Here is a 24,485-nt window from a genome sequence, read left to right as displayed (position 1 = left end):
ATTAGATCCTTAAAACACCTTTTGTATGATGATGCTTATTTGAACATTAATGCTTCACATAGATCAGAGTGAAATGTATTGTGCGTCACTGAACCTCATGACCTGCTCTTGACCTGCTGGTTTTTGCAGAAGTGTTTAAGCAAGTCCTGTTCTATTCTATCAAAGAGCATATGAAAGCGCGAGAGGAAAGAACATCACTGCTCTATTCTGTAAAAGAACATATCAAAGTACGAATGGAAAGAATGGCCCCTCCCCAGGGGACTTCATCTCGTATGAGCTTAAAAAGAGAATGATTTTGAGTAATGGGATTCTTGATTAAATAACGAACACGCAGCGAGGTGGGACAGAGCCGAGGGAGTCCCCCGCCAACAAGGTACTACTGGCCCAATCTGCGTTGGCGCTGTGTTCAAAACCTGTTGAGAAAGCCTCTCTGCCATCATTGAGACACGGTTCATGGCAATTTAAGAAAGAGAACCACTATCCAAACCGCCCCTAACCCTGTTTGCTAGCTCTTGGTTAGTGTGCGCAAAGCACTTTATGTGCAGTTCTAATCCTTTGTACACAGCCATACGGATTTGCTTCTGACTAAAAAAATAACAACTTCTGACTGCTTTATGTGCGCGGGAAACCTTTTCTCGAAACAATAATTTTTGTCCCGCGTTCATAACATTAGATCTCATCACACCCCAAGTAAATCCCCATTGAATCTCGTAGAAAGTAAGACACTGATTGGAGAGACGGGCAAACAATTTTACTGTCATGGAAGCTGAGCTTCTCTGGGTGTCTATTGGGCAGTGGGTGAGCCTTGGCTGGCCTGGATGCTGGGCTTCTGCATGATGATTAGGTAATCCCTTTCTGATTGACAGCGAAATGAGTGAATCAGCTATCTTGAAATATAAACCACCACCCTATGCATACAGCAAAAAGCTACACCGAACTGGCTCAAAGACATCATGGTAAATGTTCTAGACAGGCCAAGTCAAGCCCAGATCTCAATCAAATTGAGTATTTGTGGCTGGACTCAAAAAGAAGTGTTTACACAAGATCGACAAGCAAAATTGCAGGGTCCTGATGTGCTGGCATGTTTGACACATATCCTTGCAGATTGTACTTGTAACTGTAATTGCAGCCAAAGATGCATCTACTAAACACTGACCTGTAGGGTTGAATTTACTTACATTCAGTGATGTGCAGTCAGTAGAGGCAGGTGAGGCGGGGCCTCACCTGCCATCATGGAAAGAAAAAAAATGTAAAAAGAAAAAAAATGTTATTAAATTGTTATATGTATCCAGTGATTATACTAAAGTTATTTTCCATTTAACTTCACCAGTTTTAGATTATTTTAATTCAAAATCGCTGAATTTTCACATTTGCCGTTCAAATACTGAGAAGAGACGGTGCAGTGATCAGCAGCCAGTTGAGGCACATCACTCAGTTGTGCCTCAACATGGATTGCGGACTCGGCTAACTGCTGGCCTGCTGTGCAGTGAGACCATATTGCTATATGAACTATATTATACAGTTCCATAGTTTAGTTAGCTGAGGTATATAATGTACAGTGTATTTTGTCAACAACTGTATGTGTGTAACGTATTTCTTGTGCTGAGCAATCATAAAACTGCTGCGAAGACACACTGTGTGAGGCTCGCAGTAATCCCGCCTCCTGGTGGTAGAGAATGCACTCCCGCCGTAGAATGCACCCCCTGACGGGAGTGTTGTATCAACTAAAGCCCGCACTTAAACTTTCCACGTGCAAGATTGAATCTATTTAAAAAAGTTATTTAATAAGAAGCCAAAAAGTGCAAAAACAATAATGTTCGTGTTGGAGGAGTTGTGAATGACTGCAGGGCCACAACATTAGGTACACCTGCAGACTGCAGCACGGATTTCATATTTCATTCATTCACAACTCCTCCAACACGAACATTATTGTTTTTGCACTTTTTGGCTTCTTATTGAGCTGCTGCATTTTTTGGTTGGGTTGTTTATTTCTTTTGAGTAACTTACTTCTACATTTCTAAAAGGGGAGGAATGTAATAGAGTGATCTATGTTTGTCTGTTGCCATCTCCTGGTTAATGTTGGCTAGCGTACTCTGGTTACTTTTTGGTTGGCCAACGATTTACGTGGTGTTGCGCACCTGATGTCAAGTGTGTTGAGTTTGTTCTGAAGTCTACAGTAAAGAGACGTACTTCATCACCTCGCCTGGTTATTGCCTCCAACTCAATATATTACATAAAGGTAAGACCATAATAACGTTTTTTTTTTTATTAAATGTGCTTTTTTGTGTGCTACAGTTTGTATGTGTAAAGTTAAAGTTAAGTTAAAGTACCAATGATTGTCACACACATGAGGTGTGGTGAAATTTGTCCTCTGCATTTGACCCATCCCTTGATCACCCCCTGGGATGTGAGGGGAGCAGTGGGCAGCAGCGGTGCCGCGCCCGGGAATAATTTTTGGTGATTTAACCCCCAATTCCAATCCTTGATGCTGAGTGCCAAGCAGGGAAGAATGCTGATATGAGCTTTTAAACATAACCCTTTAACTGCTGCCAATCAAATGGTGAATAAGATACTCTTTAGGGTTCATATGTTTGTAAATCTGACTGTGATGAAGTCAGTGCCTCACCAGCCATGAACCTCACCGCACGTCACTGGTGTTTACACAAGATCGACAAGCAAAATTGCAGGGTCCTGATGTGCTGGCATGTTTTGACACATATCCTTGCAGATTGTACTTGTAACTGTAATTGCAGCCGAAGGTGCATCTACTAAACACTGACCTTTAGGGTTGAATTTACTTACATTATATATCACAGATTATTTACTTACATTATTTATTTTTGGCACCAGTTTGCAAAAATCTGTTTTCATTTAGACAAAAAAAGGATCTTTTTGTAATACTTGTCAAAATAGCCTAAATTAATTGACCATGAATTTGTATAGAGAAGCAATACAAGGCTGAAACATCCAAGGGGAGTAAATATTTTTGCAAGGCACTGAGCATACACACAAGTTAAGGGTGTTCAAAACTGTTTTCAATATTGTCCTTGCCCAGTGTAGCTATATAGAATCTTACCCCAAGACTAATGGATTTACTTTAAATTTATGAACATGGTCCCAATAGTTTACAATATCATACCATTTGACAAAGGGATCCATTGTAGGTCCTCTCTTTGAAGTTAGATTCTTACAATCTTTCACCCAAATTTGCACCTCACCGGTTTCAATTGTAGATGTTTTTTTCCCTGAGGATACATTCAAATCTCAATTAGTGATGAAGACTGCACATTTGATTTGAAAAGATTAGTTAAATGTGTTCTTACTGTGAGATGTTTGTAGTAGGAACCTCAATGATACTCTCATCAGTCCTCTGCTGTCTGGCAAACTTAAAAAGGAAGGTATTGAGGTCTGTCCTGACACCTGCACAATCAAGTCATTACACGCTATTCAGACCACTTGTTCATGATACACACTGGATTTTATAAATCATATCAGAAATCAGTTTACCCTTGGTTTTAACGTATATTCATGTATCTGTGTGTTGCTTAAGTCCCATCCTGACATATCCTGGTCCACTTCACCTAAGAAGGTGTTCCTACCAAAGGTGTTGTTGTGCCACACAGAAATGTAAAGGCTCTGAGTTTTCAACAGCTCCAATTTGGTTTTAAACTATTAAGCAGAAAATGGAAATTTTTAAAAACAAATGTGATGTTTAACCGGTAAAAGAAACTAACAAAAAGTATGTACTAACCTTAAGGATTTCATTGAAGGTTGGGTTTAGGGTGTGCTTTTTAACTTTAGTTTTTCTCTTTCCCAGCTTTATTTTGTCAGGGAGAAGGTAACATTTGACATACCTGCAAAATACAACAAAGCTACATTTCCTTTGTATGTGCCAGTTTGAGTTTTAAATCTATGCCTCACAAACTTACATGAAACAACACTGTGCATTTTACCATTTTAATAACCATGTGTGATACTGCAGGAACTTACGCATCAGCAGAGTGCCTCTTGGTGTCAGCCGCAGCCAGGTCTTTGCAGAGCACTACAAATATGTGGAATTCTTGAAGTCTTTGAATGTAGTTCACAGCATAGTGTATTCTTCCTTGGACTTCAACTCCACTAAAATCTACAGTGCATATACTCCTACTGCTGTCACTGACCTGCTCAACAACAACAACAAAGTAATTACCATCAGGAGATAATGAGAAAATGATTTTAGCAAAAATTGTTGGATTTTTTTAGTCAATGGTCTAGGGTTGGTCTACAAAGATCCAAATACCGTGTGCTAAACAGCATGTGCAAACTATTAGTGGGCGTGTTGCGTGTGATCTACTTGCGTGTGTACAATTGATAAATGGTGCAAACCACCTTATTTTAATGAAGATTTTGTGTGTTCAACCGGCATTATGTGCCAATAGAAAGACTTAAATTCCCTCCACAATGTTTTGTGCTCTCCAGCCTGTGTGGTTGTGCAATGCTAAACAAGCAGTACAAATCTATAATCTGTAACACCTTTTCTGCAATATAGAATCGCAATCTAGACTACAGGAACTATTTTTAGTGCACCGATGGTGCGCTGTGCTGGGAGGCGGTGGACCATCACAACACCGCAGTGCATTTATGCGTCTGGAAAAGACCCAAATGCAAGAAAATGCATATTACAAAACATTTTTTCATATCGGCGATTGATTATAATAATATATTAGACCCTAATTAAAGACATTGCTTCTTTTTTTAGAGTATCGCACAGCTTTTTACTGCACAAACTATGGCAAAATAACGTCACTTCTGGGAGTGTTTTGTCCTACATTCAGCTGACTTTACACTGTAATAACAATATAATGTTGTATACAATGTTCAGTACATTATATTTAAAATCAATATAATGATATATCACATGTACAATGATGTGCACATTCTATTTAAACTCAATATAATTAGTAAAATGGTAATGGTGCCTGTCGTGGCGGTAATCCGAGAACCCGCTGGTGGACACCGGCGGTGAGGGATGCCGTCAAGCTGAAGAAAGAGTCCTATCGGGTTCTTTTGGCTCATAGGACTCCGGAGGCAGCAGACAGGTATCGACAGGCCAACCGGTGTGCAGCTTCAGCGGTCGCGGAGGCAAAAACTCGGACATGGGAGGAGTTCGGGGAAGCCATGGAAAACGACTTCCGGACGGCTTCGAAGCGATTCTGGACCAACATCCGCCGCCTCAGGAAGGGGAAGCAGTGCAATGTCAACACCGTGTATGGTGGGGATGGTGTGCTGCTGACCTCGACTGCGGATGTTGTGGATCGGTGGAGGGAATACTTCGAAGACCTCCTCAATCCTACCAACACGTCTTCCTATGAGGAAGCAGTGCCTGGGGAATCTGTGGTGGGCTCTCCTATTTCTGGGGCTGAGATTGCCGAGGTAGTTAAAAAGCTCCTCGGTGGCAAGACCCCGGGGGTGGATGAGATCCGCCCGGAGTTCCTTAAGTTAAGTTAAAGTTAAAGTGCCAATGATTGTCACACGCACAATAGGTGTGGTGAAATTTGTTCTCTGCATTTGACCCATCCTTTTGTTCACCCCCTGGGAGGTGAGGGAAGCAGTGAGCAGCAGCAGTGCCGTGCCCGGGAATAATTTCTGGTGATTTAACCACCAATTCCAACCCTTGATGCTGAGTGCCAAGCAGGGAGGTAATGGGTCTCATTTTTATAGTCTTTGGTATGACTCGGCCGGGGTTTGAAATCACAACCTACCGATCTCAGGGCGGACGCTCTAACCACTAGGCCACTGAGTAGGATGCTGTCTTGGTTGACAAGACTCTGCAACATCGCGTGGACATCGGGGGCGGTACATCTGGATTGGCAGGCCGGGGTGGTGGTTCCTCTCTTTAAGAAGGGGAACCGGAGGGTGTATTCCAACTATCGTGGGATCACACTCCTCAGCCTTCCCGGTAAGGTCTATTCAGGTGTACTGGAGAGGAGGCTACGCCGGATAGTCGAACCTCAGATTCAGGAGGAACAGTGTGGTTTTCGTCCTGGTCGTGGAACTGTGGACCAGCCATATACTCTCGGCAGGGTCCTTGAGGGTGCATGGGAGTTTGCCCAACCAGTCTACATGTGCTTTGTGGACTTGGAGAAGGCATTCGAACATGTACCCTGGGAAGTCCTGTGGGGAGTGCTCAGAGAGTATGGGGAAACGGACTGTCTGATTGTGGCAGTCCGCTCCCTGTACGATCAGTGTCAGAACTTGGTCCGCATTGCCGGCAGTAAGTCGGACCCGTTTCCAGTGAGGGTTGGACTCCGGCCAGGCTGCCCTTTGTCACCGATTCTGTTCATAACTTTTATGGACACAATTTCTAGGCGCAGTCAGGGCGTTGAGGGTATCTGGTTTGGTGGCTGCAGGATTAGGTCTCTGCTTTTTGCAGATGTTGTGGTCCTGATGGCTTCATCTGGCCAAGATCTTCAGCTCTCACTGGATCGGTTCACAGCCGAGTGTGAAGCGACTGGGATGGGAATCAGCACCTCCAAGTCAGAGTCCATGGTTCTCGCCCGGAAAAGGGTGGAGTGCCATCTCCGGGTTGGGGAGGAAATCTTGCCCCAAGTGGAGGAGTTCAAGTACCTCGGAGTCTTGTTCACGAGTGAGGGAAGAGTGGATCGTGAGATCGACAGGCGGATCAGTACGGCGTCTTCAGTAATGCGGACGCTGTATCGATCCGTTGTGGTGAAGAAGGAGCTGAGCCGGAAGGCAAAGCGCTCAATTTACCGGTCGATCTACGTTCCCATTCTCACCTATGGTCATGAGCTGTGGGTTATGACCAAAAGGACAAGATCACGGGTACAAGCGACCGAAGTGAGTCTCCTCCGCCGGATGGCGGGGATCTCCCTTAGAGATAGGGTGAGAAGCTCTGTCATCCGGGAGGAGCTCAAAGTAAAGCCGCTGCTCCTCCACATTGAGAGGAGCCAGATGAGGTGGTTCGGGCATCTGTTCAGGATGCCACCCGAACACCTCCCTAGAGAGGTGTTTCGGGCACGTCCGACCGGTAGGAGGCCACGGGGAAGACCCAGGACATGTTGGGAAGACTATGTCTCCCGGCTGGCCTGGGAACGCCTCAGGATCCACCGGGAGGAGCTGGACGAAGTGGCTGGGGAGAGGGAAGTCTGGGCTTTCCTGCTTAGGCTGCTGTGCCCGCGACCCGACCTCGGATAAGCGGAAGAAGATGGATGGATGGATGGATAATTAGTAATACATTGCATGTACAATTAAGCATACATCATATTTAAATTCAATATATTGATCATGACCTAAGAGGTCATAGCTCATATTATGTTTGTTGTGGTTCTACCGAGGTTTGTGTCTAGTTCTGTTCCAGCGTGTTTTCCCTTGGTTTACTTTTCTTGTTGCTTTGGACACTGATTAGACACTCCTGTTTCGGTTTAGTAATTAGTTTCCTCACCTGTTGCCTCCTCTAATCACACCCCTTTATATTCTGTTGTCTCCCAGCCTTAGTTGCTGGATCAATGCTCGCTTCAGGTGACAGCTTGCGATTGGGTAGTCATCCTCTGATTCCTGTACATGTAAGTTGTATATTTGATTGCTACTCCTGAGCTAAGTTCCTCTTAAAGCTTTTCCCCAGCTACATTTTTGCTTTTATTTTTGGAAAAAACATTAATTCCTACCTGAACACTGCTCCTGCTGCTTCCTGCTTGTTTTCCGGAGTATATGAGAACACGACCACCGCAGCTCATTAAAGTGGAATAAATGACACACCACTAATAGTTTTAAGCCAACCGTACCTCTCTTCTCCTACCGAAGTGTAAATGACCTCAAGCCAACTGCACTCAGTAAGGAAACAAACACGCTCACATAAATATTGCGCCTATTGCAACCATAGACAGCAGAACACTTCTATTTTAACTTTTATACACTTACTTTAGTTATCTGCTGCACTGGCAAGATGTCTGCTCGGTGCGTGGCGATACTGCCGTGTAAAAACTGGCGTGTGACGTCATGATTGACCTTTTTCTTTTACAGGGTGCACCAACCCGGTACATAAAAACCAAAATAATCGGCTCTGTTGGCCACTTACTTAATAAAAATACAGGACATAGTGCGTGATTATGATTTACATAACTTAGGCGTTCCTCAAGGCACCCCTATAAGTCCTCCCCTTTTTGGCAGTTACACATTTACACTTTTTTTCCCCCTTTTTGTGATTTATGTACAGTAACTATGGTGTTGCTGTAGCATGTTTACTTTAGATGCAGTCAGTAGTCATTTGTTGATGGAGGCCCACAAATTCAGTTCGGAAAACGTATTTTACTCAGTAATTCAAACAAGGACACTTTCACTGTTGATTTCCTGTGTGATAGTTTTTTTCATAGGTTTATATGGACAAAGTCAATAAAATGTGTCAAAAGGACATATTCTTTGTTATGTAATAAGACGACAATGACCAAGTACTTACATTTGGCATGGAATCCATCCCCGAGGAGAAACTAATGTTTGATGCGGAGCTTCCTGTGTTTCTTCTACTGTCAAATGAGGTCTCCAAAAGGCTGTCACTATCTGCCTAATAGTCATCAAAATATATAGAACAACAGAACAGAAATATTATGTAACAAACAAATAAATATATAATATGGTTCCATTATGTTTTCACAATAGCCTGTACGAGACTGGCCGATACTGATCCATACCTGTCAACAGTTGCAATATCAAAATATGGGACATCTTCCAGGAAAGTGTTTAAAATAAGGGATTTTCATTTATCACAAATCACAGTTAAATCAATAAAAATAGTTCATAGCCTTTTTTTTTTTTTTTTTTTTCCATTTTATTTATTTATTTCAGGCAATGACATGAAAAAAAAGTACAAAGTTGACGACACATAATAGCCTGAACTTGAACCGGCGTCTTTTGCCTCACAAAAGCTTTACACAAACAACTACGCCACCCATTGTAATTCAAGTCCTGTGAGGAGCCCTGAAATATTGTGACAATGAAAATACAAAAAATTCCGGGCTACTTTGGGAAGCTTATTTGCGATATTTTTTAAGATGGCTCACGCCATTTCTTCATCAATGTTATAGAAAATATTAGCAAGTTTGAGCAGCTTTCTGCTCCTTTTTACTTAAAAATAGTAAGTAGGGCTGTGCTGACCAACTGGCCACTAGGGTTGCCAACTCCCTGGAAAAATGAAGGACATAATTTCTGTTGGCCTTTTTTATTTGTGTGAAATGTGTTCTACTATCCACAAAGGTTGAATGGAGGCAACTGGACTCTTTGTGTTTGTTGAAGATATTTCTCACTTGCATCCATTCAACGTTTGTGGATTACATGACCTGATGACTGACAAATCTACGTACACATGTTTTATACTATTTGACTCCTAGCAGGATTTAATTAAATGCACATGTTATAATATAATGTGAATATGTGGGAAACAAATACTGTAGCTCTGCAATTAATTGTTATTGCAAACTATTTCAATTAACAGAATTAAAAAAAAAAAAAAAATGGTTTTGTCAGAAACAGAAATTGTTGTTGCTTAACTTAATAGAATAAAAATAAAAATATTTCTTTAACAGAAGTGAGGGAAACATAATTTCAATGAGTAGTAGATGGTAGTTTATTTTGTTTAGTTATTTTGTACTATTGATTTTGTTTTGCTCAAACAATTGTATGTAATAAAAGAGAAAAAGGAAGTAGTTTAACCATTGTGTAAAACTCTCAATAGCACTCACCATAATTAAAAAATGTATAGTTAATACATGTGATCAGCATTGGTATGGGCCGATCCCACTCATGGATGATCGGAATCGGCCGCATAAATCCGTGATCGGAACATCCCTATTAATTAGTCTCCTAATTGTCTCCCCCAACCTAGTGTTGCGAGGCTTGTTGGCTTGTTTTTTTTCGTGAAGAGCAAAAACCGGGAAAGAAGGAAAAAAAACAGGATTTCCCAGCAAAAATGGGAAGGTTGACGATCACATATATTAACATTTTGATTTTCAATGTATTTATAGTAAATGCTATTGACAGTTAATTAATATCAACACTATACTTAAACTAGTTCCTTATTTTCTTTAAAAATAAAATAAAATTGATCTGATCAATTTTTTATCATATACTGATACTACTCTTGGTATTGACACTACCAATATATGGATCAATCAGCCCTCTTCCTACATGTACAATGTAAATGTATTTATTTAGCACACACAGTGTGATTGATCAAGACTGATAGCTAGATCTTGATAGATCAGGCCCATAGTGTCAGCCAGAGGGGATTGATTAGCTTTTGTGATCCACATAGAAAGGCTTGGCTAATTACGTACTTTAAAGGAAATCAGCATGTACTGATCAATCAGCGCATTTCTATTTATGACAGGATTAGTTCTCATTTTCTTGGAGCATTTGTAGTGTAATCAGGAAGGTGGTGTAAAGTAGGTGGTTTTAACCATTTCAATTTACAACAATTTACCTCGTTCTGCTGTAGGACAGGCAAAGACAGACTGGTTTGGACCCACGTTGATCTGATTTGATGTTGTTTGATTGAAGAGATTGATGGTGAAAAAGAGGAAACTGGAAAATACATTATTTAATCCTTAATATCCAATTGTGAAACATGGTGTCTTTAAAAAATGTAGAATAAGAGGAACATATAACTACCATCATTCACACTTTGATTAATTTCTTCTCTTGAGTTGCTGTTGCTCTTTTCTTCTCCTAAGACAAGTTATATGCATAAAAAATATAACTCATTATAATTTTTTTTTTTTTTTATTGCCTACAGATTCTAAAACTGTGGACATACAGTATTAGGGTATTGTCTGATGTAAGACGGCTACAGTAAAATGCTATCTTACTGCTTTTGTGATATAGGTCCCTCAGGCTCTTTGTTGATGACATGAATCTTGGAGATTTTTTCAGATTGTGGAAGTTAATTAGATGACATTCATCACCAGAACCTGCATAAACAAAAAGACAGTACAATTTCTAGTTTCCTATGCATTTATGTGCCGCATGATTTGAATATTTCTATGCTGACCACAAATATTGCCAGCATACACATACATGTAATGAAACAATATATTGATATTTCCATCATATTTTTGCATGTTAACCATCATATGGTTATTATAGTATATCATTGGGTATTACTGTGAATTGTAAGTTTTAAAGTCACACAATAGAGCCCTGCATGAGGGTGTAAGGTATTTGTGAGCGTCATTTCTCATCAAGATAAGCCAGCAGAAGAGCAGTTACCATGGAAACCGCAGTCAAATAGGACAAAGACAACCCAACCTCTCTTTGGAAAATAATATCCGTCCTTGGGGAGAAGGAAAGGACAGACATTTTTCAAAGAGCCAGAGAAAGCAGGATGTCTCCCTTTTTCCTACTTGTGGCCATGAGGGAATTGCATTTCTTTGCTTTGCACCTTTCAACTCTTTGCACCTATCACCATTCCGCAATTAGGTGTATTTAGGCTACCTGTCAATACCAGGTGCTTTATCATCCGCATGCTGCAAGTGACATTCCTGTATTTTTTTATGTATCTTATCTCAGCTACTTTACCTGCCAGTATTATTTAGTTCCTGTTTTCCATCCTCCTAGCCCCTTGATGCTCTCCTACTCACCTGTGAGTTTGGAGTTTTGGACATGCCTATATTTCCGATGCCGTCTATTTGTATAGCCTTTTTTGCACCGTCTTCCTCCGTTTATGCCAAGCATCATTTTTGCATTGTGTTGTTTTCTTTTACCCAGTGTGCTGCATATAATTAAATACTTTTGGTGACTGTAACCTTTTGGACTTGCTGTGAATCTGGGAGCAATGGGCATGGCACAGAATCTGAACCTGTGCGACTAGCCCCTTTTACAGCAAGAAAGGGATGTCATGTAAACATAGGCCATCAGGTATATCCATCAGTCCAGTCCATCTCCACAAATGAGGGTCAGCTAATCAGCCTGCTGGTCAGCCCTTCCTCACCGGCACCCGTTGGCACCATGGTTGCTTCTCCTCAGCTGCCGCGGACCACCACCCGCCCCTCTCCCAGTGGCATAAAGAAACCTATTATTCATCACTTTGCGAGGTACTCATGCTACCATGGGAAGTGCAATTAATGTATTTATCTCTGTCAATTGGAATTCCACCAGCAACTACTCACTCACACAAACTGCTGAGCTAGGCTAGTCTGTTGTCTGAAAATGTTGGGCACTGGCTATTTTAGGAGAACCGACCCGAGTTATGCAATTCATTTTCAGACTTACTACATAGTGTTTGGTCACCCCTAGAGGAGGGGCTATGCAGTTAGACGCCTGCTGGCTCAGAGCCAAAAAAAGGCTTCCCGTAGCTGACATTTTGACTTCTGCATTCTGGCAGCGAAGAGTACTGTATTTTTCTGACCACTTTGCATACAAAAGGTGCACCGGTCATATTGTCTGCTACTTTATATTAGAAATGGCAATAGCAAAGGATGAATGTCCCATAACAAGAAGATAGATAAAAAGAAGAAGCTTATTGACTATGATGTCGTCACAGACTACAATGACGGACACACAAATTTTCAGGACTTATGTAGTTCGCAAAAAACACATCAGCATGTACCAGAAGGTAAGAAAGGTTGGTTTTGCATAATATTGCGAAACAAAACGCAAGATAATATGTCTGCTAATAGGTGCCATTTTGCGGTCCTTACAGAGATCATGATAATACTGTTTGTTGAGTACGGTAGCTGTAATGCGCCGATAATCCATCAAGCGGTGCGGCTTCATAGCTTACCAAAGTTGTACTAAAACATTTTGACGGATTTTAATCGCTGATAGAGCTCTGCATGGTCCCTGCGTGTAACCTCTTCCTCCTACTGTACTTCTGTATGTCACCACTTTTCAAACATCTACTCATAAGGATATCTCCACTGAAACCATGTGTGACCCAGCCAGCGGTGAGTAACCCATGCAAGATGTCTCGCTCCCGCCGACCAGTCTCACTGTTTGCACTTGCATCTTGGCTTGTACTCAGCCCAAGCTGGTCACGTCATCTTTGAGTGCCCTTTTCGACCCAGAGGACCTCTGGAGGCATATGCACCCTGGGTCATTTAACTCTCGAAGCCTCGCTTAACTACTTCCAACTGTCAAGTACTTTTACCTGGGAGGGAATTATTGGCATTACCACACTTATAGACTCTAAAGTACTTAGATTATTGGTACATGTATTCAAATGTTGTTAACTTGCATAAAATTCTTGTTTTGTCTTTCGGCGGCCAAAGAGGTTTGCTCACTCGACCGGTGCCTCCTGGCTCATATTCAGAAATATCCAGTAATGATTTTGTAAGACTTCGATTTTTTGGGGGTAATTTTGTCACCCGCCGCACCCATTGTTCTTGGCCTACCTGGCTTAGAATACACATTTGTCATTCTCAATCTCTCCGTTCCGCATCCAATCGTTCTACCATTGCTAACATGTCACCTCCGGAACAAACTGATCTTTTACTAGTCCCCAAGGATTGGCATTACTTTAAAGAGGTATTCAGGGAGGACAGAGCAGTAGTGCTTTTACCCCATAGACCTCATGGCTGCGATATTGCTCCCTTTCACGGAGACGCTTTACCTTCCTGCCACTTCATTAATATTTGTAATCCGCCCGAGGAAATTATACTTCCACTTTGCTGCCTAATGGTCTCAATCGCCTTTCTACCTTCCCTTTTAGGCAAAGCTTTTTTTTTTTGATAGGGAAGATGTCTCATTGAGACCCTGCAGTGCGCTCAACAACATAACCATCAAAAATCAATTACAGCTTGTTCTTATTGATTCCCGCTTTTCTCCTCTACATTTTGCAAACATTTTTTCAAATTGGACCTTCTAAATGAGTGCAATTTAGTCAGAATTTGAGATGGAAACCAGTGGAAGACAGCTTTTAACAACCCTATTTGGCATTTTGAATCCTGAGTTACACCATTCGGCATTAAACTCTGGGGTTTGGTTGGACTACTTAGATCAGACCTGGGCATTCGGCGGCCCGCGGGCCACATCCGGCCCTTTGTGCGTCCCTGTCCGGCCCGCGTGAGGCCAAACATAAATTACAAAATAAATTTTAAAAAGTATCTATGTCGAGTATGCAATACAACGGTGCTGCTTTTGTTTTGAAAAGCGTTATTTGTATTACTTCCGTGTGGACGTATGCTCGTGCGCGATTGTGAGTGAATGTGAACAGCGGCAATCACAAATTACAAAATAAATTTAAAAAAAAACATCTATGTCGTGCGTGCAATACAACTGTGCTGCTTTTATTTTGAAAATTGTTATTTATGGGCGTATGTCCGTTTGTAACCTGTGAGTGAAGGTGCACAGCGACAAGTGATGCCCCCTTACCCCCGAGACGCTAAAAAGAGAAAAGTTGATGACGAATGCCGTGTTTTCAACAAGACATGGACTGCCAAGTATTTCTTTACAGAATTTAAAGGTAAAGCCGTGTGCTTAATTTGTGGTACACAGGTTGCTGTGTTTAAAGAATATAATTTGAATCGCCACTACACGACGAAGCACGAGGAAAAATACCGGACTCTGTCTGATGAAGCGCGCGCAAGGGAGGCTGATGCGTTGATGGTAATACTGCAAACCCAACAAGGACTTTTTGCCAAATTTCACACCCCCAGAGATGCAGCTGTCAGGACAAGTTTCGTCATTTCTCACAAAATCGCCAGAAACTCACAAAATCGCCAGAAAAAGTAAGGCGTTTTCTGACGGAGAGGTTATTAAGGAATGCTCATTGGACTCTGTTGCGCTGATATGCCCGAAGAAGAGATGAGATGAGAGCTGCGATGTACGTGACACCGCCCAGCTGCTCATCTTCTTACGTGGGATAATTGCAGACTTTCAAATCACGGAGTAGCTGGCAGCCATGCAGTCAATTAAAGAGACAACCACAGGTAATGACTTGTTCCCGTAGGTAAATGCGTGTTTGGACATGTTAGGACTGAAATGGGACAGGCTGGCAGGTGTGACAACAGATGGTTGTCCAAATCTGACGGGGAAAAATGTTGGACTTTTAAAGAGGATGCAGTATAAAGTGACAGAAATTGAAATTTTTGCATTGTATTATACATCAGGAAGTGTTGTGTAAGACAGTGTTAAAAATAAAACCATCAAAAGCAATCTGATTTTGTATGAAGTTAAGTTAGGTTAAATGAAATTATTATTATTATTATTATTATTATTTATCTTACGGTATATCAAAAATAATTTGAGCAAAATTTAATTGAAATATCGTCGGTGTGGCCCTCCAGCAGTGCTCGGGTTGCTCATGCAGCCCCCGGTAAAAATTAATTGCCCACCCCTGACTTAGATAGTACTTTGATTTTCTATAGTGCCTTCTAATACCCTCTTTTTATCGTCTTTTTGTTTTGTTTTGTAACCTATTGGCTTTTTCTTAACTTGGTCTGGCTATGCAGCTATGTGCTATACCTAAATAAACCCTAAACAAAAATACAAATGCAGCACTTTTGTTTTTACTCCCATCTTTCTTGAGCTAAACTAAATGATCAAAAATATTTTTTCAATGTATACTAAAAAGGGTATTTTTTCCCTAAACTCTCTTCACAAATATTTCTAATCTGTTAAGTGAGCAAATATTTAGCTTTCCATCTACCCCCATATTAAAATGTTGATTGGACAGCATTGTTATTGCACAAATGTGTATTAGGCTGGCCAAAAAAGGCTTCTTCAAAATATGCAGTTGTATCAGACAGCGCAATGCCACGGCTGTTGCAAGTGTTGAAGGAGCATGAAATAAGCATGCTTCTTCTTCATCGTGTCTGGCCATCTTCGTAGCTGGTCCCTCCAGTGGTTGGCGTAAGCGAGTGCTGCTGCGCTTGGTTATGCAAGGTCATTTCCAGTACACTGGGACCTGGCTGCAACTCATAAGGTGCTCCTTGGTTTAGAGTGCTCCACATGTACATGAATCTGATACTGCCAGCTTCCACCCCTTAATGGACGCTTTGCACCGCTCCTCTCCGACGCACAGGTGGTTCAGGGTCTTCCATACAGCCCAAAGTTGATCATGGGCTGAGCTGTGATTGTGACGAAATCCTGAGGCCCATTCTTGTGCCATTTATCCACGACGATCATCTCATGTTGCAAAGATATATACACAATTTCTGGAAGCCAAAAACATCCCAGTTCTTGCATGCACAACATACTTTACCAACATGTGACCCACTGAGCATGTTAAGGGTGCCCTGGATCAGTAGATACGACAGTATGCTCCATTTCCTCACAATATCCAGCAACTTTGCAAAGCCCTTGAAGACCAACACTCTACAGGACAAAGTCAACAACCTGACCAAATCGATGCGCAGGTACACCTGTGCAATAATCATGCTGTCTTATTAGCATGATTATATGCCGCACCTGTTAAGTGGAATGACTATTCCGGCAACAAAGACAAGAAACAGGCCTTTTTTTAATGTGGGGCGGTATAGCTCGGTTGGTAGAGCGGCCGCGCCAGCAACTTGAAGGTTGCTGGTTTGATCCCCGCTTCCGCCATCCTAGTCACTGCCGTTGTATCCTTGGGCAAGACACCTTACCCACCTGCTCCCAGTGTCACCCACACTGGTTTAAATGTAACTTAGATATTGGGTTTCACAATGTAAAGCGCTTTGAGTCACTTGAGAAAAAGCGCTATAATAAATGTAATTCACTTCACTTCACTTATACATAGAAACACTTTTGGATCTTTTGAGTTCAGCTCATGAAAAATGAAAGCAAAACCAAAAGTGTTGCATTCATATTTTGCTTGATAGTAGGTGTCCACATCACCTAAACTGGACACTTACATATAGCAAAAGTGTGTCAAAAAATTCTACATTATAAAAAGGCGGACACGATCAGATGTACTTGAAACTATTGTCAAAGATGTATGCAGAATGTTTTTTTTTAAACTCACCTCTTAAACTTTCCAGAGACAGACACCTGAACCTGGTTGACATTTGCTGGTTGCATGTTTTATCTTTACTTTGAATAATCCGCAATCCTGTGGGAATTGGATTGTCTCCTTTGTCCTCTTGGTATCCCACAGTGATTATCTTAGACTCTCGAGCAACTTCATCACTTTGAAAAGGTGGGATATGGGCTTTCTCATGGGGCCCAAGGTAGTGCTGATAATCCTGAGGGATAGCAGACCTGGCAAGACTTTGTGAATCTATTAATTGCTCTAAATTATTAAAGTAACTTACACCTCTTTGATGAGACCTTTCATTCCGAGAGTTAGCCTCTTTAGTAACTGGCTTTGGTATTTGCAAAGGAGAAAAACAGTTTTCCACAGTAAGTTTGGGATCCTTCTGGAACATCTGCTGTATCCTGCAAACATTCTTCTTCTGTCTTGGCACTGGATTTTTAGGTTGCTCATTATAATCAACTTTAGTTTGTGGGTCAATGTCTATTGCAAATGTCCTCAAGGGAGAGCCTTCCAAACTCGATATATTGGGAGAGGGCAATTTTCTTTGAAGGACTCGAGGGTGACGAGTTTTAGTTGAACTACTCCTGACTTCTTTTGCTTTTGGAGCTTGGATTTTGCAGGGACGAATGGGAAATGCTTGTCCTGTGACCAAATCTACTGTGATGCCAGATTCGATCTGTGAGGAGGAAACAACAATTTCTACTGGGTTTGGGGCAGTTTTCCCGACCAATATTTCCATTTTGCTTCTCTTGATGGTGTATATCTGAGCATTCTGAGGACTGTGTTGAACTTCTAATACTGTCATGGTACGGTCTTCATTTACATGCTGTTCCATTGATATTCTTTTGCAGGTGCTATTATTTATCTTCCCTGAGGCCTCAACAGGCTTTTCCTCCACGTTGTTTTGGTGATGTCCTGAATCACCTGTGCTAATAATGTCTTTGAGCTTCTCTCCCGTAAATTGTAGTGTTGCAGTTTCTTTCATCTTGAAAATTTCAGCTTGTTCTTTGACAGCTATAAATGTTTCCATAATAGATTGTGCTGTTTCTACTTGTAGCCTAAAAGTATTCATGGGTGGGTTTATTTGAGGCGTCTTCACCAAATCCTGCTGTCTTTCTGCATTATTTTCTTCAGCACTTCTAATGAGCAACTGTCGAGGCTTTGGTAAAACACTGTTTGCCACGGGCTTGAATTCTCCATTCGACTTGACATAATTGATGGTGGTTGGTTGAAGAACATTCTCTTCTGGCCAGTCTGTGACGTGAGAATGATGAGCCTCTTCAAAGGCTGAGTCGAGAAAATTGTCCTGCTGAGGTGCAGATGAAAGTGTGGGCACTGACAAGGTTAGGTAATCACCCTGTTCACTGTTCTTGGTGAGATCTGTAGAAAAAACAACATCCCGCTTGATCAATATAATTTCCATTAATAATTTTGGTGTATCATAGTGTCATGCTTTACACAATATTCTATACATGACTATTTGACATATTTCACAGATATATTATTATGGGCCTAATAAACACATTATATTCAAATAACAGCAAACATTTTTCATTGACAATGTATAAAACAGATCATTTAATTGGCTGTATTATAACATTCAAACAATGGAAAATGGTGGAAAAATACTTAAATGCACAATGGTTGCCTCACCATTTGATTACATTTGTTTGAAAGCCTCTTTGTTCATACATTTGTTGTTCAGAGCTATTTTACACAAATACATTTGTGACAACCAGACAATGGAAAAGGATAATAGACCTAAAAGTCCATCTGTGTTGGACAGAAACATGAGGTAAGTTTCATGCCAGGTGAGGCACGGATGCCATCAGAATTTATTTAAAAGGGTCATATTATGACTTGTTTCTACATTTCAAATACTTCTTTGTGGTCGAAATAACATGCAGCGGTTGTTCTGTGGTCAAAATTTTGCATAGATTATGTTTTTACAAATAATCTTCAAGCCGCTTTCTGCTATCCGCTGATGGCACAATATAATGCATTACATGTACCGTATTTTTCGGACTATAAGTCGCAGTATTTTTCATAGTTTGGCCAGGCTCCAGTGCGACTTATACATGTTTTTTTCCTTTTTTAAAATGCATTTTCGGCAGGTGCGACTTATACTCCGGTGCGACTTATACAGAAGCACTCCAGTGTTTTTAGGATTTTGCTCCAAAGTTTGTCTCCAAATTTTTTTTATTAAACTCGGGGGCCGGTATGGCGCCATTCCAGGGCCGGATTAGGCCTCTGGGGGTCACCATTTGGACAGTCCTCCCATAAATAGTATGTACTATGGCCTGACCTATCCTTTAAATGTAGGTTCTGGGAAAACCCTTATGCATATTGTCTTCAAAGGGGTTTGCACGCACAAAGAGATTTTTTTGTAGTTTTAGGCACATTGCTGCAAAACACAAAAGTCAACGCCGAAATTCTTACTTCTTTTGATGAGGCTGGAGGTAGGTGTCGTGACCTGGGCTGTTTAATACAACCAATAACAGAGCATTTTCCGTTTTGGGTCCCACCTTGGACATGCTATATTTTTGTATGGACGACAAAAAACGCTACGAAAAGTAAAAATGGAGAACTTGTGCAAGCCTCAGCCAGAAAACATCTACGATGTATGGAGCTATCCGGTGAAGTCACAAGTTGACATATGACACATATGTACGTTACATGTCGAGGGCAAATCTAAAACGGTTCAGTTTGGAACAAAGCAACATTGTTTTATAAATATCTACTCCATAGTTTGAATTAAAATGTTCGGTTCTCACTTACAGTACGAGGATCCTAAATACACAAAAAACAGTGCTTACATTCAATAAAATTGGGGTTTGCGTAATATGATGCCTAGATAAATTAAAACATGATGGATTTGATTTAAACAATGCTTTTGTAGACATCCAAAGCACATTGAGCCATTGTTCATTCATACATATGTACCAATAACCGAGGGCATGATGGGGATGCCACCACAAATTCCCAACCAAACCATACTGGTGTCAACATATTTGTTGGAGTGTTTGAAACAAGTTAGGCCAGTGGTTCTCAATTATTTTCTGTCATGGTCCCCTTCAGCAAGGCCATTCAACTGCCGGCTCGATCACTAAATCCGGCCGGGGAACGACACCATACCTGCCCCGAATTTAATTTAAAAAGACTAAAGTGGTCCTGTTATATAGAGGATCTCGGGCCACTGTAAACTAACTGGCAGATCCTTGCATTGATATGTTAACTTTGCTAGCAAACATAGACACTGGGGTCCTAACTTGTGATTTACATAACTGAAGCGTTCCTCAAGGCACCCCTTTAAGTCCCCTGCTTTTTGGTGGTTACAATTTTTTTTTGTAAGGTGATTTATGTAACTAAGGTGTTGCTGTAGCTTGTTTACTTCAGATGCAGTCAGTAGTCATTTGTTCCACTTTTTTTTTTAGTTACACTTGTAGTGTTCCTCCAGGTTCCATTTTAGGTCCTCTCTTTTTCATTATTAGGGTTATTCAACTGGTGGTCCGCAAGTTCAGTTAGAAAAAAAACTTGTGAGAGACTGACATTGGAGCAGATTCTTAAAAACATGAGAGTGCTGTCATAGCTTTTTTGCATAAGGTCCTTAAAAACTGTAACTCTGACAAAATAAATAGACCAAAATCAAACGTTTACTGTAGAGGAAGCTGGTTCTCCGGAATATACAGATAAAACTAATAGTGAAGGAAAAAGTTTCCCCCCCTGTCCTTAGCATTTTGAAAATGTGGCCCACAAAACAATTTATTTGAATATCCCTGTCCAAAAGGAAATAATTCTATTGTCGCACCCCCAAATTTCTTGCATCCAACCAGTTGTTGACCAACATTTGCTCCGAATAATTATTCTCCATGAATATATTGTATATTATAATCATCCTCATTACCTACAGTAGTCACAGTAAACTCTTATACTTTGTCAGATTTTTCTAGTCAGCTTGTTGATTAATTCAAGCACTGTTGCTCCCTAGCTGGAGGCTTATGTATCGTTCAAACATGAATAAAGACGTAAACACTGGAAGTCGTTCTGCCTCTCACGATCCCCCCTAATATGGCACGGGGTCTCCCCGCCCCACTATGTGGAAAAAAACTGAGTTTATGCCTTTGCCCACTCCATCTGTTTTATTTTTTATTTTTTAAACTTACCATTGTGTGATGTTTTGATTTCATCAGTTGCTTCCTCAAAATGGCAGGTGGTTTCTTCAAAGTTAAATGGGTTTTCCCTTTTCTGAAAACAAAGAATAAACAATTGAATCATTTATTTTAGGTTACAGAACGACCTTTACTGTGTTTTCATATCACATACCTTTGAGGGTGGTTGTAATGATGATTTTCTATGTCGCTTTTCAAGGGGATTCTGACTTTGAAACCTAATGGAAAAAGCACAAAATAATCCAAAAACATGTCAAAAAACTTCCAGGGTTATAAAAGGTCCTAAAAAAGATATTTTATTCGGATTATGAAGACACTTTTTTTTTTTCAAAACCACACTTCCAGTGCTACACGTTTGCCAAATGTTTAATGTATTATATTTATATCCATGCATCCATGTTCTACCGCTTGTCCCTTTTGGGGTTGTGGGGGGTGTTAGAGCCTATTTATATATTTATTTTAAATTAAGTACAACGTAAAAACGGCAAAATAGTTTTAACACAAAGGAATTGAAATTCCATCTTAAAATACATTTTACCTGTGTATGACTTTCATGATGTCTGCTATTGTTAAAGATGAAGAAAACATGTAACACATGACCATATAAGAAGATTATTGAGGATTTCAAAGGATCGGTCATGTGCATGACTACTCTCCAGCAGTCACACCCAATTAATCTACTTGACTAGCCAAACATGTGATACTTCTTAAAACACACAGCCCGGATTATAATACTCAATGTACAAACCAGACTGAGGATTTATTTTTTTGTAAATATTTCTGTTTAACTCTATACTAATTGTATATCTATATTTGGCTAACCAGGCATAGCTAAAAGTGTTCTGCAAAACAATATAATAACTGTTACCAAAACTGTAATTCCTCACCTTGCATGGCCAATTTGTCTGTGTGGCTCCCAATGACCATCAGCAAGAAGAGGTTGAAGAAACTCCTCATTGTTCTTTACACAGAAAAAACTGTCGTTCACTACAACAGAGAGCAATCATTTTACACAAAGAACTTAATCATAACATACACATTTTTAACAAAGCACTTAGTTATATCATCCACTATTTATCGACAGATACTCAAGAGAATACAAGACACATGTAATGACAATAAAAGGTCATGCATCTGAGATGTTGAAAAAGAACATCCTTAGTTGTGAAGTTTATGCATTTTTTTCTGTTAAACTTGGGCCTTTTGCATCGAAACAAGCCTTTTGGCTGGTTGAATTTTAGGTCCGGTCTTGATCTTATTGTATTTGACCATTCAGAGATTGCTTCTTCCTGTCTTTGTTAAATAAACTATAGGCATTATAAGTTAATATAGCAAGTGTAAAACACAACCATACCGTTGTATATTAACAGCATTATACCATGGGAATTAACTATGTGCCTTCCAGTTATTATTAACACAGCATAAAATAACATATTTTATGGACTATAAGCCCCATTGGTACATAAACCACACCCACTAAATTTGAAAATAAAAAATAAAACATTTTCCATGCATTAGCTGCACCGGACTATAAGCAGCAGATGTATGCTGGTACTTTGTGAAATTAGACATTTGCATAGAAAAACTGTTTTTGAATGGTGCTTGTAAAACGGCAGGAAAACGGCTGATCAAACAAAGCAAAAAAATAGTTGATGTCTGTATTCATCCTTTATGAGATAAATAAGATGTTCTCATTTTTTCATAAGGTTCAAGATGTTTATCAGGATTCTTCTTCCTGGTACTTTGTAAACACTTTGAGTTTGAACAGTTTCTAAAAGTAGATTATTTTAGTACATTGTTTGATTTCTTTGCTTAATCCATTTCATAATTTAGCCCTTAGCAAAGAAAAGATTATCCGCACCTTTGTATAAGACGCAGGGTTCAAAGCTTTGAAAAAAAGTAGTGGCTTATAGTAAATTATGGTCAAATTAATACATATACATGGATGACATTTGTTGACAATACCACTTGAGTTTATTAGTCTTATTTTATTGATACATTTATTATTTTTTTATTAATACTTTTGTTTGTATTTATCATTTTGTACTGTTATTCTGTTATTATTTGAAAAATCTGCAAGGAATGTCTGTTATTTTATAAAAAATGTGTATTGTCAAATTAATCAATGCACAATAATCGTGAAACCGTGATTGTTACTCAGACTAATCATACAGTCAAGACCTATATCCTAGCATACCTAGTTCTCATACACTCATGTATTAAGCAGTACTGAACTCACATTTATAAAGTGGTTTACTTGTGTGCTTCATGGAGGCTCTGATAATATCAGAGCCATGGATGCGATCCTGATGGCGGTGCAGTTTCGTCTCGTAAAACCATTCTCCAGTCAAATACCTGAGATGGCTCTTGCCTCTCAATGTCTTCTTTAAGTTTCTGTACACAAACACACAGACACCCATGCACATTTACTTGTCTTCCAATTACACCTACACTTCAGACTTTTCCAAAGAGGTGGAACAAAATCGTTTTTTAAATTGATGACAAAGATGAACTTACTGTACACGCTGCTCCTCGGCTTTCTTCAGCTCTGCATCTCTTTTCAACACAGTCAGGATAGTCTCTTGTTCGCCCTCTGTGAGAAAACTCAGGTCGATCATGTTGATTGTTTCATCACCTGGAACCTCATCCTCTCCTTTGGACTTGAATTCAAATTTAATTGGGAAAACAAAAACTATTTGTCACTTTCTCGTTATTTCAAACTCAAAATAAAGCAGTTTCAAGGTGAAAACTTCAGGGTTCAAGAAAAATGAAAAATTAAGACGATGAAATACAGGTGTTGCAAATAGGAGATCCCCCCAGGATTTTAACATCTAAAATTCATATTTTAATAGTGAAATTACTCGCCCAAGTTTTGCATCTGTTAGTTGCAGAGGTGATCGACAGAGTAGCCAGAAATTGTACTCAAGTAAGAGTACTGTTACTTTAGAGCAGGGGTTGGGAACCTTTTTGGCTGAGAGAGCCATGAAAGCCAAATATTTTCTAATGTATTTCCGTGAGAGCCATATTTTTCAACACTGAATACAACTAAATGCGTGCATTTTTAAGTAAGACCAACATTTTTAGAGTATAATAAGTCTTTTTTTTCTTTTTAATAACATTGTTATTAGCCCTTTGAGACACTTGTGATTAAGGGGCTATATAAATAAACTTCCGCCCGATTGTAGCTGAGATAGGCTCCAGCGCCCCCCGCGACCCCAAAGGGAATAAGCGGTAGAAAATGGATGGATGGATGGATGGATGATTGATTTATTTTTCTGAAGCCCATCCATCCATCCATTCATCTTCTTCCGCTTATCCGAGGTCGGGTCGCGGGGGCAGCAGCTTAAGCAGGGAAGCCCAGACTTCCCTCTCCC

The 24,485-nt window shown here is 40.2% G+C and overlaps 1 protein-coding gene and 1 long non-coding RNA gene across 2 annotated transcripts in view; both read right to left on the bottom strand.

Annotated features, from left to right (window-relative positions):
* Positions 1-21,666, bottom strand: part of sytl2a (synaptotagmin-like 2a) — a 37,899-nt gene extending 16,233 nt beyond the window's left edge. The window contains exons 1-13 of the mRNA XM_072913783.1: positions 21,650-21,666; positions 21,266-21,329; positions 21,106-21,187; positions 16,931-18,322; positions 10,857-10,958; positions 10,660-10,716; positions 10,472-10,572; positions 8,453-8,557; positions 3,991-4,160; positions 3,752-3,854; positions 3,508-3,669; positions 3,324-3,420; positions 3,140-3,245 (exon numbers count right to left, since the gene is read on the bottom strand). Coding sequence (XP_072769884.1) covers positions 3,140-3,245; positions 3,324-3,420; positions 3,508-3,669; positions 3,752-3,854; positions 3,991-4,160; positions 8,453-8,557; positions 10,472-10,572; positions 10,660-10,716; positions 10,857-10,958; positions 16,931-18,322; positions 21,106-21,187; positions 21,266-21,329; positions 21,650-21,666 — 2,558 coding nt within the window. The remainder of the gene's footprint in view (positions 1-3,139; positions 3,246-3,323; positions 3,421-3,507; positions 3,670-3,751; positions 3,855-3,990; positions 4,161-8,452; positions 8,558-10,471; positions 10,573-10,659; positions 10,717-10,856; positions 10,959-16,930; positions 18,323-21,105; positions 21,188-21,265; positions 21,330-21,649) is intronic.
* A 339-nt stretch (positions 21,667-22,005) lies between these two features.
* LOC140679033 (uncharacterized) lies at positions 22,006-23,759 on the bottom strand. The gene is made up of 3 exons (XR_012050609.1): positions 23,629-23,759; positions 23,351-23,505; positions 22,006-22,098 (listed from the first exon to the last, which is right to left on the bottom strand). It is a non-coding gene; the product is annotated as an uncharacterized lncRNA (long non-coding RNA).
* Positions 23,760-24,485: the final 726 nt, after the last annotated feature.

Source organism: Nerophis lumbriciformis, linkage group LG09 (assembly GCF_033978685.3).
Source record: "Nerophis lumbriciformis linkage group LG09, RoL_Nlum_v2.1, whole genome shotgun sequence".
In the NCBI taxonomy this organism is placed as follows: Eukaryota; Metazoa; Chordata; class Actinopteri; order Syngnathiformes; family Syngnathidae; genus Nerophis; species Nerophis lumbriciformis.
The sequence above is the reverse complement of the archived record's forward strand: the minus strand, read 5'-3'. Positions and strand labels throughout refer to the sequence as shown.